The sequence below is a fragment of the Sparassis crispa genome (assembly GCF_003851025.1).
Source record: "Sparassis crispa DNA, contig_000009F, whole genome shotgun sequence".
Classification (NCBI taxonomy): Eukaryota; Fungi; Basidiomycota; class Agaricomycetes; order Polyporales; family Sparassidaceae; genus Sparassis; species Sparassis crispa.
The window spans coordinates 177,936-192,497 of record NW_020939756.1 but is presented as its reverse complement, the minus strand read 5'-3'; the positions used below and the strand labels follow the sequence as shown (position 1 = coordinate 192,497).

Here is a 14,562-nt window from a genome sequence, read left to right as displayed (position 1 = left end):
TCAGCGTGGAGCAGATCAACTCCTCCGCTGCAGCTGATCGAGGTTTGATGGAACACTGGAAGGGTAGCGGGTAGCTGTGCAGCATCGGACATTCGTCTGTGTGTCCAAGCAGTGAATCTGCAGGCTAGACGTACCTTATTATCCCAGTAGAGTACTCTCCCGTGGGCTCCATCTCCTTACCATCCACATCCACAGCTTTCATGATATCGAAGGATGCGAGCACGGAACTGATAGTGATGAACATTGACTCCAATGCGAAGTGACGACCAGGACACATTCGCCTTCCAAATCCGAACGCCGCCATCTCTGGTTGGGGTTCGGTGTACTTTCGTCGGTCAGGAAGCGTTCGGGGATGAATTCATCTGGGTCGGAGAAAACGTGTTCATCGTGCAGTATTGCCCTGGGGCGAGTGAATACGTTCGTGAACGATTAGTGGAGTGACAGTCAGTAGGGGACTGGATGGGGAATTTACCATACGTTGCCCACGACCATCGAACCAGCAGGAAGCCGGTAGCCGCGGTACACGTCTTCCACCATGAGGCGATGAGGAATAGCTGGCAGCGCATGGATCAGAGATGGCCAGCAGGCTCTAGCACGTATATGCTGTGCGTACCTAGCGGTCGCCACCTATCATGTCATGCCAGACGAGGATGTTGTGAAGTACTGAGCCCTTACTAGAGTAACATAACGCACCTCAAGAGCTCTCTGATGACGGCAGTCACGTACGGCAACGAAGGTTCGTCCGAGAATTCTGGGAGACGGTCTCGCCCCACGATGCGATCGAGTTCCTCTTGGGCCTTTCGTTGAACGGCTGGGTAGAGGACCATTGCGAGGAAGAACGAACCCAAGGCGGACAGAGTCTGAGGTCCTGTCAGCGCTCTGATCTATCGTCTGTACATTCACAAACCGTATCAGCTCCTCCTACACTTTCGTCAGTAAAGGTGACACGACCAAAGTAACTGGGCTTACCGGAAAACGCAGCTGCAGCTACCCCTCGGTAAACGTATTCGTACTCTGTATAATTGTCATCCTCGTTCAACTTGCTCAGTAGCGACATGGCCACGGAAGGGGAGGCTACACCGTCGGCCTATAATGAAACATTGATAGGCGAGACATCAGGATCATTGAGGGGACCCACAATGGCTTCCTTGACGGCTGGAACGGAACCTGTATCATGTCCGTCATTGGCTTTCTCCACTCCAACGCTTGGCGCTTGAAGTGGGCCCCGGGAAACCATGTCGGTATGTGTTTCACTGGGTAGCAAAGTCAGCGCTATGAACGTCACAAGCAGGGTTCAACACACGGATCGGAATTGAGTCTACAAGGTATGAACCGGCATTGCCTGCCATGATCAGGGCGTGGTTAGCCTTTTCGGCGATCGCGATGTACGGGTCATCTTTTGGCGGCACGTCCAGTCCATACACTACGCTAATGATCAAAGCGCCGGACATGCTAAAAACATGCAATTATGTTGAGAAACGGGATAGATATGGGATAAATACTGGCGAAGATGCTCCAGGAATGCATCCGGATCGGCCAGAAGATGCCTCAAGAGCTCGCGGGCAACCTTCACTTGTCTCGGCCGATATTTTACAGCCGCGGCAGGGTGGAATTCTTGGTGAAACGCCTGTCGACGCACTCGCCAATCTTGACCATACCCCATGAAAGTAAAGAACCAATTAGCACCGATCCTGCATGGCGGCTAAGTATCGGTGCGACAGCTCGGAATGACATTCCCTTACAGGTCGTTGACCATTGCCATGCGCATTCTGGAGAAGAGTTGTCAGAATAGATGCGACTACAGTCGTACAGAAACACACCGGTCAGAGTAAATGGAGGACCTCTTCTTCAGAAGATCATACGCCGCCTCAGCAGAGTTAAGTACGATAACAGGAGTACCGGCGGCGTTCACATATATTACATCGGAATCTGTAAGAAGAACGAATTTATATGAGCAGGATCTGCGGCATCGCTATCCTAAACCTGACCGAACTCGCGCGACCACTGCTTATAGGCCAGCCATTCATGGTGTTTGGGTATGTCGTAATAATTTCCCAAGAGAGGCAGTCCTTTGGTTACCTCGGGGCAAGGGAAGCCTTCGTCGACCGAAATGTAAACCAGCTATGACCACAACGGCGAACATGCATATAGCGAGGTCTAACAGAGTGATGGCCATGGTAGTGAGTGTGAGTCGTTGGAATCCACTCCGTTTCCCACTTCTTATAGCACCTATCTGCCCAGGAAGGCCTGATTTCAAATTACATGGAAACGTCACGATAAGTGAGGCTGAAATCATTAGTCCAAATTGTCCCCTTGGGCTGAAAACACACCTGGCATACCCAGATGATCAGGAGTACGTGTTCATTACAGCCGCAAGATAACAAATCGGTGAGGAAGTACACACCTCTCCCATACCTGTCTCCAACTTGAGCTTAAAAATGCACCTGGCACACCCAGACGGTCAGGAGTACGCGTTCATTGCAGCCGCAGTATACCAAATTGGCGATGAAGTACACACCTCTCCCCTACCTGTCCTTTAGGCACTCGGCAATGAGGGCACTGAGCACAGAATGCCGCCGTTCTCTGAATGAATGATCAGCTTCTGATAAGAGTTGTGATGCTCGTCAGGGGCTATGCAGACATGAAAATTACGATGTGCTTGCAGTGATAGAAACGTAGACAAGACAAATCTGATACAATTTGTGTAATAACGATACAGCAAAAGACAATGACGGTGCAGATGCTACTCAGCGTTACAGTCCACGAGAATCGATCGGGCTTAACAACGTCATCTTGACCCGACCTCGCTGCGTGTTCTTGTCTTTCTCAACCTCGACGCTTACCGTCACCTTGTCGAAGACTGCAATAGTAGCGCTCTGTTGAGATTCGGTCTGCACAGTGACGGCGTAGTTTTCTGCGTCGAACTGGATCTCGCGTTTGAATGTCACGAGACCTTCGATCCCCAGCCTACAAGCCGTGGGGTTAGACAACAACAGTACAATCGGAATCAGCGGGCCTACTTCGACACAAACACAGCAAGACCGTTTTTGAATGTCCGGATCACGAACGCCTCCTCCGTGTTTCCCTTATTTTGTCCGCGAGCCTTGAGCGCCAGCCCAACATAGAACTCTACGCTCGCACGGCCAGCCATTTGAGCCATTCTATGGCGGCGGTTAACAACATCCAGGACGCGCTCGACGTGCGATTTCGAGTGCAACGTCGCGTGCAGCGGTGCGTATGCTATCGCGGAAGCAAGCTGCCGGTGCACAAGCACGTCTGCACAACAATGTCAATCCAGGTTAATGCGCAAATAATCAAGCAGCCTACCCGCGTAGCGTCTAATGGGACTCGTGAAGTGCGTATATATGGGCGTCGCCAGGCCATAGTGTCCGAAGGTATCGCGGCCTACACTGCCGGAACAGAAATATTCTGCTGCTAGCATGCAGCGGGTGGCCATAATTCGGACCAGGGTATTGAACGCAGGCTCAGTGGGATCCTGCCAAGTGCACGACACCTGAGTCAAAACGAAGGGCGTGGATACAAGATCTCGAGAGAAAACTAACCAGGCACTTGTCCAGAGACGCTGCCAGGGCGCCTGAGCTCGACACGTCCAGATTCAATCCTCTGCGCTTCAGTAGAATATCTTGCAACTTCTCGAAGTTCGAGCGAGGTGGCGGCAAATGTCGTCTACAAGTCAACTCGTCAATAACCATGACTGTTTCCCATGGCGCCGCAACGGACCTCAGCACTGCAGTTTGCGGGAATGTCTCCTGAATCTTCCGCGCGACGCTGATGTTCGCAAGGAGCATGAACTCCTCCACTAGGCTGTTTGTCTCACGTAACTCTTTCTGTTCCACATCGATCGGATCGGATGACTCGGAGCTATCAAGTTGGATCTTGACCTCGGGCGAGGCTAGGTTGAGCGCGCCCGCAGCCATCCGACCAGCCTTGAGTTTTCGGGCGAGTTCGTTGAGAAGGCGGATGCTCTTCGTTAGCTCGTCCTGCAAATTTCTGCGGGTCACAATGGTGTAAGTTTCCAACTACCACATGATTAGAGCGATCAATGGAGACGCACGGATCGTCCTTTCGTATTTGGGCCTCCTCATACGTGAACGCAGATTTAGAGGCTATAACAGATTTTGTAAAGCGAACATTAACGATCTGCGCATCCGGAGATAGTTCCTATGAACGAGCCAGGTTCAGCATACGAAGTCACGCGGACCTATGAGAGATTACCCAGATCACAGAAAACGCCAGCCGCTCGACGTTGGGCCGCAGAGAACAGAGGTTAGTGCCGAGGAGGGCAGGCAACATGTCAATCCGCTTGTCTACGAGGTACACCGTGGTGCCCCGCGCGGCTGCTTCGTTGTCCATGGGCGTGTCCGGGTGTACGAAATGCGAAACGTCCGCGATATCTTGCCACGGCAGAACATTAGCTCCGGATCGAAATGGATTACTACTAAGTGACTTACGGACACCTGCCTCGATGTTGCCGTTGGACAAAAGTCGTGCATGCAGGGCGTCATCGATGTCTTGGCATCCTATAATATTGAGAACATCAGCTATCACCCGGAAACGTAGAGTATAGCGCCACAGACCGGGTGGATCGATGCTGCAAACAATGAGATGCCTGAGATCTTCCCGATCTCTCCACTCAGGGCTGTCCGCGCTCTTCGGCGGGACCACCCACGCCTCACCCTCGCTGGGCAAGCAATCAAGAATCGCCTTTCCAAATGGTCTATACGGCACCTCAAACTCGAGCAGCAGGCTCTCCTGCTCCGTCTCCTTGCTCTCGACCTTCCCGAGCGCGCGCACAAAGTGCCCATCAGGGTACCGCGAGGTGCTGTCCCAGCGGTCGACCGTGACGAGAATCTTCTGCCCGAGCAACGATGGCGCCTGGCGCGTGCGCAGTCGGATGCGCGGAAGGAGCCGCGAGACGGGCGTCGCGAACACAGTCTGCTGCGAGAGCGACGTCGCGTTTGACGAGGTGAGTGAGGTGCTGTCGATGTGGCAGACGTATCTGTAAAACAGTTGTGAGGTCGGCGAACGGATTATGAGACACGCAGGCACTTACGATCGCCAGTTGCGCTTGATAATCCCCACAATCCGTCCTGTAGGCTGTTTCGCTGATGCTTGCTTCTTTGCCGCCTCCGCTTGTAGGACGCGCCGCTCCGTGACGACCGCGATGTCCGCGCTCTCTTCCTCCGAGTCTTCCGCATCATCGTCCTTGAGGGTTGCTACAGTTCACAGGAGGACAGTGAGTCAATTGCCGGAGAATCGGAAGCGACGCGAAATAACCCACCTTCTTGATCAACTACCTCATCTGCAGGGGCTTTCCACTCGGCCTCGGGTAATATCTCGACCGCGACAACGTCACCTTGCACGGCACGGTTCATGTTCTCCCGTCCCATCAGAAGGATGGGTTTGTCGAAAGCTGAGACCGGGACGCTACCCTGAGCATATCCCACACATCAATCGGTCAGAAAGAGGTGCGATTCACGTTCGCGAACATACCTCCAAATAATTGTACTGGTTCGCATTGAAATGTCCTTGGTGCAATTGTCCAGCCCTGACGCCAGTGAGTAGAGCGGACATCGGGAGGTACTACAACATGCTCAGTCAGCGCCCTGCTCCACCACGCAGAAACGTAAACGTACATCAGAGTAGAGTGCTTGGCGGACAGCAACAGCTTTTGTGGGCTCCAATACGTCTGCGCCGGACGCTGAAAGCAGATCGAGGAGCTGATTTGCGTCTTTCATACTCTCCACATACCGCCTTGCTAAAAACATTGTAAGGCCCGTGCAGACAAGCGAAGGATGGGATAATAGCGTACATGAGATGCAGCTGAGCCCTTCCTTCTCCGCCCTCTGCCGGTTAGCCACGTCGTCTGTCAGGAGCACGACTGTTGGCAGAGGGCGGACAGGCTGGCCCCTTATTGGTGGACGAGACAGAGATATGTGTGTGTTGTACCATGAAGTCGCCTTGCGTATACCTTCAACGTCAGTGGTGAGAGTCATTTATGGCAGAGGAGTAATAATATAAACCTCTGTCGTTGCGATCATTTGGAGACTCTCCTTCCTCGCGAATCACGGCGGTCTCACTGTAGATGGAAACGTCCAGCTGAGCACTTCACGTGCAAGTACACAGCAGGGTACCAACTTACGACCTATATTCGTTGTAGAAGACCCATATTCTCTTGTCCTCTGCGCGTATGAGGGCCTTCAGGCGGTTGTAAAGAGGAAGAGATCGATGTCGAACTTCTTCCAAGACCGTCTGCAGGACGATAATCGGAGGGGTGAACAGAGCTGACTCCATTAAATCCATCTATATAACAGAACACGTCCGGGTGAGAGATCTGATAACCGCATTCCAATGTCGAAGCCGAATCAAGGCTGGAAAACCACGCGAGAATGACAAACTGCGACACCAATTGCACGACATACCAACCTGGGCGAGGAAGACATTGGTGTCTGGGAGCAGGAAATGGCCATTCGGGAAGAGTGAGTGCTCGAGGGACCCAGGAGAAGGCAGTGTGAAGTCTGTTGCTTCGACCACGCAAGACCTACAGCCGTGGATGCCACAGCCAACATCATCGCGGAGATAACGTTCGCGAAGGACTGGACGACGTGCATCAACTCTCTGTGTCTGTGCCTGAAGGGACGAGTAGATACATACCTTTGATGACCTTCCCGCGGGCAGTTTTTTTGAAGAATTTGCGCTGGGTAACCACAGCTTCGGTATGAGGACGCTTCCGTATCGTGATTTCGACCATAAATGAGACAGGATTTGGCCCAAGAACCAACGAGTGATTGCAGTAGCGAACGTTCGTAGTGACAGAGAGGGTGGCTAGCGCTAAAAGACCTCAAGCTTGTTTCTCTTGGGTCTCCATCTATATATACCACGACGTCTCAGGTCATTTTCCAGGCTGCTCGCTCAAAACATATGCGAAAATTGTATTCCCGACCCCTTCCGACCCTCTGATAGTAGTGGCCGTGAGATGTTCGGCATGTTCTCGTTGCTGGACGCCATCCGGAAACCTCGATTGTCGCTCCAACTCGCTCAGATATTTGCACAAACTGTCCTAGAGCCTGTAAACCTGAATACTGGCGGCATTTATGATTCTTCTGTAACACCTACTGATCTTCCCTGGAATACCTACAACTATTGCAACGCGCCTCATGTCAATTCCAAGCATTATTCTACACCCACGGAAGCGGAGGACGCGTCTCTAGTGTATCTGAACGTGGTCATGCGACATCACAAGGTACGCCGGCCCCGCGACGGACTGTCTCCGCTCACGAACACTGGCGAAGAGAACGCCCGATAATCTCTACCCGAACGAAAACGAACTCAACTCTGTCCCATGGAACTGCTGGAACATGCGTCAATACAGCTACGGCGGGGGAACACCGCGCGTATATCACGAGACAGAAAGCCCGCCCTGGCATCCGTTTCTTAGGCAGATATGGAATGGGACGTGCGACCAGGGTCAGCTCACACAGGAAGGGCTGGAAGACGCGATTCGACACGGGCGAGACATCTGGTCTGTGTACGCGGACAGGCTACACTTTTTAGATAGCGTCAACGAGGACGACATCCTCTTCCGGACGTCTACAGAGACACGGACGTTCCAGGTGGTAGGTGGACTCTTGACGGGGATGGATGCCACCATGGCCGGAAAATCTTTCCCCGTCACCACCCAGCCGTCGCCTGTCAGTTCCAGAAGTTCCTTTACGGTCTTGACTTCTTATACACCGTCAGATAGATTCGATACCCCCTAAATACCCCTGCCCCCGAGCCAACAGCATCCGCGGTGCGTTCCAATCTGTACCCGCATGGACAGATCACTTCGCGCAGAACGCGGACCTGAAGACGCGTTTAGACGCTGTGCTGGGTACAGCTGGGCTTTCAAGTTGGTCCTCATGGTGTGCGCCGTCGCTGCGTTCCTGCGTCAGAACGGGTTCTAGCTTATCTTACGTCGTTCTTCATTTTGCCGCAAACAGATGACCATTACTTTGATACCTTCACGTCACGGACGTGCCACGGCCACCCACTCCCTTGTAATGCCAAGGGCGAGTGCGTGTCCGCAGAGGATGCCGCACGCGTCTTCGCTCTTGGGGATTTCGAGTACAAGTACGCTTCTTCTCCCCACCTTCTTTTCGTCTCCGTTGATCATACGCCCACAGCTACATATGGAACACCGCAGAAAACGCGACAACGTATGGGCAATTGACTTTTGGTTAGTGTAATCGAGTCATCGTGCCTGCGACGGGCGCCGTTGAGGTCTGCTCCCACTGTAGGCGTGTTCATGCTGGAGCTCGCCCAGAACTTCGCGCGGTTCCGCGCGGGTGAGGAATCCCACAAGCTAATATTCTACGTCGGGCACGACGGCACGATGATCCGCTTCGCGTCGTTACTTGGGCTCGGCAAGATTGGCCCCCTGCGCTGGCCCGCGCTTGGCTCCGAGATCGTTATGGAGGTGAGCTGTCCCTGCTCGCTGATGAGTGGGCGGTCTGTTGGTTAATGTTTACTTGTGCAGGTGTGGCGGACGGTGCTGGGGAACCTCTTCGTGCGCATCATGCATGAAGGGACGCCGGTGTCTGGAATGGAGTGGATTCCACTTGATAGTTTTATCGATGCATTAGAATTGCAGGTTACGGACAATTTGTTTGAGCTCTGCATGGACGTATAAATATTTTCGTGCCTGTACGCGAGCTATTCAGGAATCATTCGATCACGTTATTGTGCTATTGAACAGGTTGGAGATGCAAGACCAGCAGCAGGCGCGGACGTGGTTAGTTGGGGTAATACAACGTTATAGTAAGTTGGGCATGTATCGTAGATTACGCCCGAAGTCAAGAAGGGATTTGTTTAGTGCCGAACTCCTTCACTTCGTGCTCAGGAAACTTCCACTCATACCACCTGTTTTAAAAGGTGTCTGGGAAAAGGTATACGCATAATGCAACAGTTCAGTACGGATTGCTCTGTACTATATACAACTACAGGAAACACAGCTCTCGGAACCACGTCGTTGTAGGCTGTCATATAATAGTCGATAGCCGGCGGCTTGTACAGGGGCTATGTTGAAAGTGAAGGAAAAGCAAAAAGGCAAAGCAAAAAGGCAAAGCAAAAAGGCAAAACGAAGCTTTAAAGCAAAGTAGAGCAAAGTGTGGAAGCAAAGCAGAGCAAAGTGTGGAAGCAAAGCAAAACAAAGTGTGGAAGTAGAGCAAAGCGAAATCTGGGCGGAGTGACAGTAGGATATACGGGTAAGACTAGTGAGATTTGCAGTAGTCGTTAGAGCGCACAAACATCACCACTGACTGCCACTCTCCGTCGCGCATTCTTTTTGTTCATGAGCTGTGAGAGTCCTTGAGCACTATTCCATCGCTGTTCATCGATCTCCAACTCTTCGCGTGTAACCACAATATCTTTAGCTCTCCCTCTCCCTAGATCTTCTTCGCAATTTCGGTCTTCTTCGCAATTTCGGTCTTTCTCGCAACTTCGGTCTTCTTCGCAATTTCGGTCTTCACAATTTTCTCGGCGTCGTCGCTTGGTCGTCGCATGACCCCGCGCGAGCGCGCCTCGAGTCTGCGCTCATCGCTCGGAACGACAATCTTGAGGGTTGAATGTACTTCTGGCCTGTATACAGAGTTGGTATCTTTACCTCCCACAGGTTTTATCCAAACGGTGTTTTGTACTCACTCTGAATCAATAACAGTGCAACGACGCACAACCGGACGAGCTGCCACCGCGCGAGAAGCCTGATCATAACGCATGAAATTCTGTACAACCGTACATATCATTGACGTGATATGATACTAACCTTCAGAAACCTCCTTGGTCTCCAGACTGAGACGTAATTCCTTGAGAACGCCTCCAACTTTCGACACCAGTCGCCCGCCCGCTTCGCAATCTGGCTGCGTTTCCACATGCATTGATAAACAGCTTAATAAATTGGCACTTGATGTGGCACATAGCCAGGCATAAACAGCTGAAGGAATCAACGAAGCTGCCAAGAAAGTGAGCTGCAGTCTAGAGGCGAATTTTGTGGGTGCAAGAACTCATCATGAGTGCACTCGCAGCGCCATGAGTATACCTCTTGCCTGAGAATCGGGGACAGCACATTGATGACGTCCTGCCAGTCGTGGATAACTCACAGCAGCACAAGAACGATACAACAGATGAGGCCTTTGTTCAATTCCGGGCCCCAGACAGTAAGAAACACACAAGCTAGTCATACCACCTCTCCCGCAGCCGCTTTCTGCTGACCATCGGTTTCGCGACGATGATTGCCAACGCTAAACCGCCGACGGTGAAAACGAGCTGGGCCTTGTTGAAGTTTTCGCTCAGCACGTCGAAGGTACTCGAGGGCGCAACACGAGTGAAGAATAGGTCAAGCCCGTAAGCAAACACTAACGACGTCGACTCCAGCAGCGCAGGAGATGTGATGATGCGCTTCGTTTGTGCAACCTGTGGTGGCGTCAGAGCCACGGTGAGCATGCCATGAAACAGGAGAGACACACCTCATAGTTGTGGGACAGAACACGTTTTGGATCGTCGGGAATGAGCGGTTCGTACTGGGTCAGCCATTCTTCCATCTCCTGATTGGTGGGCTTTTGTTTAGGTCTGCGGGGGTCTAGGAAACGCCGAGGGAAGGACTGGATCTGGTGGTTTTCGTTCGCGACTATCAACACAGACACATCAGTCAAACATCAGTATGACATGTTGCAACTATCACGAATGCAACACACCAATAATATCCTTCATAGATATACCGTATGACGTAGATGTGGCAGATATAGTAGTGATGCCCCGCGGCAATACGTACGATTGTTCAAAGATAGTGACATCGGCACTCTCATCAGAAAACGACGAAGCATCGGAACTGCGGAACCTGAATGAGAAGCGGGGTGTCGTCTGGCAAAATACAAGACATACCTCCGTCTCTTATCATCAACGCCAGACCCTTCGTAGAGCTCTACAGAGACGATGCGGTGGCTCTTGGCCTGATCCACACCAAGCTCCCCATCATAGTAGTCATACACAAGCCAGTTTTCAGTGAGCGCCACGTGAATGTCGCAGGAATCGACCATCGAGGGCAGAGTGGCATGATAGATAATTGTTCCCTTGGCGCCGTCAACGAGGTAGACCGAGCATGTGGAAGCTGAAGGCGGTGAAGACGATCCAGTCACGACAGCGACAAGATTTGGGTTTAGGTACTTGTATAATGTGGTGCGGTTGCCCAAGACTTTGCCCAGCGATGCCACGGGTTCGTGCGGTTTCGGTATTATTGAGTAGATGACCTCCGAAGGAGGGAGGGATACGGTCCATGTCGGGTATGCAACATCTCTACCCATGAGTTCTTCCACTGAGGAGATCTGGTGGCCAGTAAGACGCTGGGATCCACGAGGACCAGTGCGAAGCACGAAGTACAACGACGGTAACGCTTTCTTGTAAACCGCAGTCGACTCCGATGTGTCAGGATATAGGTGAACCTGGCAATTTTGGTCACAAGTCAATACGAAGTGTGGGGGATATGAAAATCAGCCCAACTCACTTGCACAAACTCGTCCAATAAAACAACGATCTTGCTGTTACCACTGCGTAACAGATACGCCTCTACCAGAGGTCCTGCGATGACGTCCAGGCCCTGAAGAAGCGCTCCAGCTGGTGACACTCCTCTGACATCCGCGCCAGTCAGCGCGTCAATATGAAAGAGCACCGTGTCCACGAGGGTCTGGAGAAATTGTCACGTGTCAAGAGCGAACTAATGTCGAATGAGACAAACGTACATTGCTAGCTCTGCGTTGAGTGATCAGAACAACCTGAGGAGAGTCTCCATCGCTGACAGTGCGCGTGACGAACAGCTTCACAGGTAGGATATGCCCACCCACTTCCGCCGCCCATCCAAGGCCGAACACGCGACTCCATACGATCTCGCCATTGGCAGAATCAATGCCATAGACCTTGCCATATGGAGTGGCGACAACGATGATCTTCCGGAGTCCAAACGTATCGCGAGAAAGCGGCTCAGATGCGTTCGTAGGCGAAGCGACGGAGGACGAAACAGATGCGTAGGATCCTGTCACGAAGCGTTTCACAAAGTTGATCGCGTATTGCGGGAAATCCTACACATCCGGTAAGCAAAGCACCACCTGGAAGACTGGATGCTTGGTACCTGCGCTTCTGAGGTCTGCCTTACAAGCCTTGCCATGAATGTCTCCTCCTCTTCCCTGCCAAGCGCAGCGATGATCTTTCTTTCGGGCAACTCCACGAATTCAGCGACCCTTATATCCGATAGCGCTTCCTCGCGGGTCCAGTGTAGCTGATCTTGCTGCCACAGCTGTACTGCACCAGTGCTGGTGGTTAGGACCAAGCGCGAGATGACTTTAAACTCTTCTGGATTCGCAGCATCGAGAGCGACCTAAGTGAATGTGTCAATACAGCCACCGCATTGTAACGGGAACGCGGAACCTACGTGAGTCATAACGCCATGGACACTGGTCTCAAAGGGAAATGTGAAGCTTGTGCTGAATCCCTTGCCATCGGCTAGGTGTGCTGCGAAAACATGCGCGGTCGCTTTCTAAACTGTTGAATGAGCGACGAGAGTATAATACAGAATGGACTGTTACCTTGAAAACATGAGACCAATACACGCGAGCAATGAATGGCCAGCCATCTTTATCCAAGCCGCCCACGTAATGAGATTCTGCGTATTGGTTTGAGGAAGCCTGCAAAATGGCAGGTCAGATAAGGGTAAGAGCTAATCGGATAACTGACAGAATCCCTGAACTCCCAAACAGCTTTCAAGCCGTCTTCGGTCAGCTTGAAAATATGTGCCGTGCCATCGTCTTTGAGTGCGACAAATTGCCCATGTTCAGACAGTCCTACGTCAACCACTCGCTTGTATACTGCACCCTTGCTGGTCGATGATGTCTCCTTGATTTCTGGAGTCAACTTCAATACTCTGATGGAGCCATCTTCGAACCAGATAGCATGCGGTGTTAGCTCTGACTGTCCAGCAGTGCTCAACACCAAGAAGTCTACAAGGCCGTCCTTTATGCTTGATGGGATGCTCATGGATTCAAGCAACTCGCCCGTGGAAGAGGAAAGTGTTGTAACGTGCAGAGTATACGATGCGAACGATTTCGCCAGACCGACCACATACGTCACAGAGGGGGTCGCGATGATCTTGGAATAGACTACAAGAGATCTAAAACAGTCGTTCTGTGAGACATAAAGCGGTAAAGTGGCCATTGGCACTCACGCCTCATCCGGAGATGCCCAACACCACTTGAGTTCTCCGGTCTTGCTATCCACGCGTCGGAGGATATGTCCGTTTGAAAGTACGAATACGTCGTCTTTCTCAAATGCTATTGCGGTACCCAACGTCTCCGGCTCAAACAAACGGCCTGCATCTGGCCGATGTAACCGCTTCTCAACACGCAAATCGCCGGTCAGCGCGTCGAATAATCGTAAGGTCGCACCGCCAGAGCCGGAGACGGCAGCCACAACTACAGGACGTGTGTAAAATTCATTGCGAAATCATAGCTGACAGTTGACTCACCATCCTGATGGGCTTTCAACCCAATAACATGCTCATCTTGGTCAAAAAGGTATCTCCACGCTGCACTTGAGCGTGTTCGTCGTTCAATTGCTTACAGCGCATACTAAGGGACTGCACACACCTAGAGAGCCGTCTACCGGACTTATAGCAGCAAGCACATTTTTTTCAGTAGCAGTCAGGACAAGACTCTGTGTCGACCCGTTGGATCCGCCTATTCTATGGAACACGGGCGCAGTCGAAATAGCACCTATCCGTGGAACGCCAGCGAAAGATTTGTACCAGTCCACTACGCCAACTTCAGACGCATGAAGTGCCCATACACTGGAGATGCATGATGCTGCGAGCCAGAGCGACAGGAATCGCATGAAGAAAGTGATCGAGCGTCGACGGACGTGTTCGCGGGTCGCGGTCACTAGTACTGCAGGGGAGGATCGCGGCACAGTAACTATGCTACAAAGGTTTGTAGTACTTGGTAATGGATCTAAGACTGATCAGGTCCCGTAAAGGAGCGAATCAGAGGCCCGGATTCAGGCGCTATTTTCCTTTTCAACCAATCAAGGTCTCCTTAATTACGCTCCAGTTCATACTCCGAAAGCAAAGCTACTGACTACTAGGAGTATTTACATAATAATCTGCCAACTGTACCTACTCAGGCTATTGCCGCTTGTCCCACCATTATCTCAAACTGGGGGTGCCGTTGAGAGCTGTCGACACGGTAAGCGCGCTACCATCTGCTCGACGTCAATCTGATTCCGGAGCTTGCTCACATGTTACGCAGGCCGAGTGCTCGTCTCTATGGGCGTAAGAGTACAAGGTTGTTGTACCGGACGCGTCGCTATGCTACATTGCAATAAACTTTCTCAGCCAATTGTGCTGTATATGGCTGAACTTAATCGTCTTGACACGACTGCCCTCGACGCCCACACCGTCAAATATTTGCACCCATGGACCCAGAAGTATATAGTAGATCCGGCAAATATGTGTTCTTTCACTCG

At 51.9% G+C, this 14,562-nt stretch overlaps 5 protein-coding genes across 5 annotated transcripts; 1 reads left to right on the top strand and 4 right to left on the bottom strand.

The window, feature by feature from the left end:
• Positions 1 to 124: 124 nt before the first annotated feature.
• SCP_1000680 (cytochrome P450) lies at positions 125 to 2,027 on the bottom strand (the record flags this gene model as incomplete). Its single annotated transcript, XM_027761938.1, has 12 exons — positions 125 to 227; positions 473 to 554; positions 614 to 627; positions 694 to 860; positions 908 to 921; positions 970 to 1,087; positions 1,139 to 1,272; positions 1,334 to 1,452; positions 1,503 to 1,691; positions 1,743 to 1,769; positions 1,821 to 1,929; positions 1,994 to 2,027. 12 exons carry the CDS (start codon positions 2,025 to 2,027, stop codon positions 125 to 127), a joined length of 1,110 nt encoding a protein of 369 aa, XP_027617739.1.
• A 726-nt stretch (positions 2,028 to 2,753) lies between these two features.
• SCP_1000670 (Exosome complex exonuclease dis3) lies at positions 2,754 to 6,772 on the bottom strand (the record flags this gene model as incomplete). The annotated part of the gene is made up of 18 exons (XM_027761937.1): positions 2,754 to 2,967; positions 3,021 to 3,276; positions 3,328 to 3,496; positions 3,564 to 3,687; positions 3,742 to 4,011; positions 4,076 to 4,182; positions 4,237 to 4,415; positions 4,473 to 4,541; positions 4,599 to 5,020; positions 5,075 to 5,237; positions 5,303 to 5,453; positions 5,515 to 5,604; positions 5,658 to 5,779; positions 5,834 to 5,992; positions 6,045 to 6,100; positions 6,164 to 6,324; positions 6,448 to 6,617; positions 6,676 to 6,772. 18 exons carry the CDS (start codon positions 6,770 to 6,772, stop codon positions 2,754 to 2,756), a joined length of 2,979 nt encoding a protein of 992 aa, XP_027617738.1.
• Positions 6,773 to 6,997: 225 nt separating this feature from the next.
• Positions 6,998 to 8,692, top strand: SCP_1000660 (Counting factor 60; the record flags this gene model as incomplete). Its single annotated transcript, XM_027761936.1, has 7 exons — positions 6,998 to 7,264; positions 7,314 to 7,712; positions 7,762 to 7,927; positions 8,004 to 8,133; positions 8,187 to 8,239; positions 8,301 to 8,479; positions 8,540 to 8,692. 7 exons carry the CDS (start codon positions 6,998 to 7,000, stop codon positions 8,690 to 8,692), a joined length of 1,347 nt encoding a protein of 448 aa, XP_027617737.1.
• A 754-nt stretch (positions 8,693 to 9,446) lies between these two features.
• SCP_1000650 (hypothetical protein) lies at positions 9,447 to 9,931 on the bottom strand (the record flags this gene model as incomplete). The annotated part of the gene is made up of 3 exons (XM_027761935.1): positions 9,447 to 9,639; positions 9,703 to 9,761; positions 9,824 to 9,931. The coding sequence occupies 3 exons, from the start codon at positions 9,929 to 9,931 to the stop codon at positions 9,447 to 9,449; spliced, it is 360 nt and encodes a 119-aa protein (XP_027617736.1).
• A 299-nt stretch (positions 9,932 to 10,230) lies between these two features.
• SCP_1000640 (hypothetical protein) lies at positions 10,231 to 13,932 on the bottom strand (the record flags this gene model as incomplete). The annotated part of the gene is made up of 13 exons (XM_027761934.1): positions 10,231 to 10,470; positions 10,524 to 10,684; positions 10,752 to 10,885; positions 10,939 to 11,495; positions 11,558 to 11,737; positions 11,793 to 12,128; positions 12,179 to 12,424; positions 12,479 to 12,583; positions 12,633 to 12,731; positions 12,781 to 13,213; positions 13,268 to 13,514; positions 13,568 to 13,627; positions 13,689 to 13,932. The coding sequence occupies 13 exons, from the start codon at positions 13,930 to 13,932 to the stop codon at positions 10,231 to 10,233; spliced, it is 3,042 nt and encodes a 1,013-aa protein (XP_027617735.1).
• Positions 13,933 to 14,562: the final 630 nt, after the last annotated feature.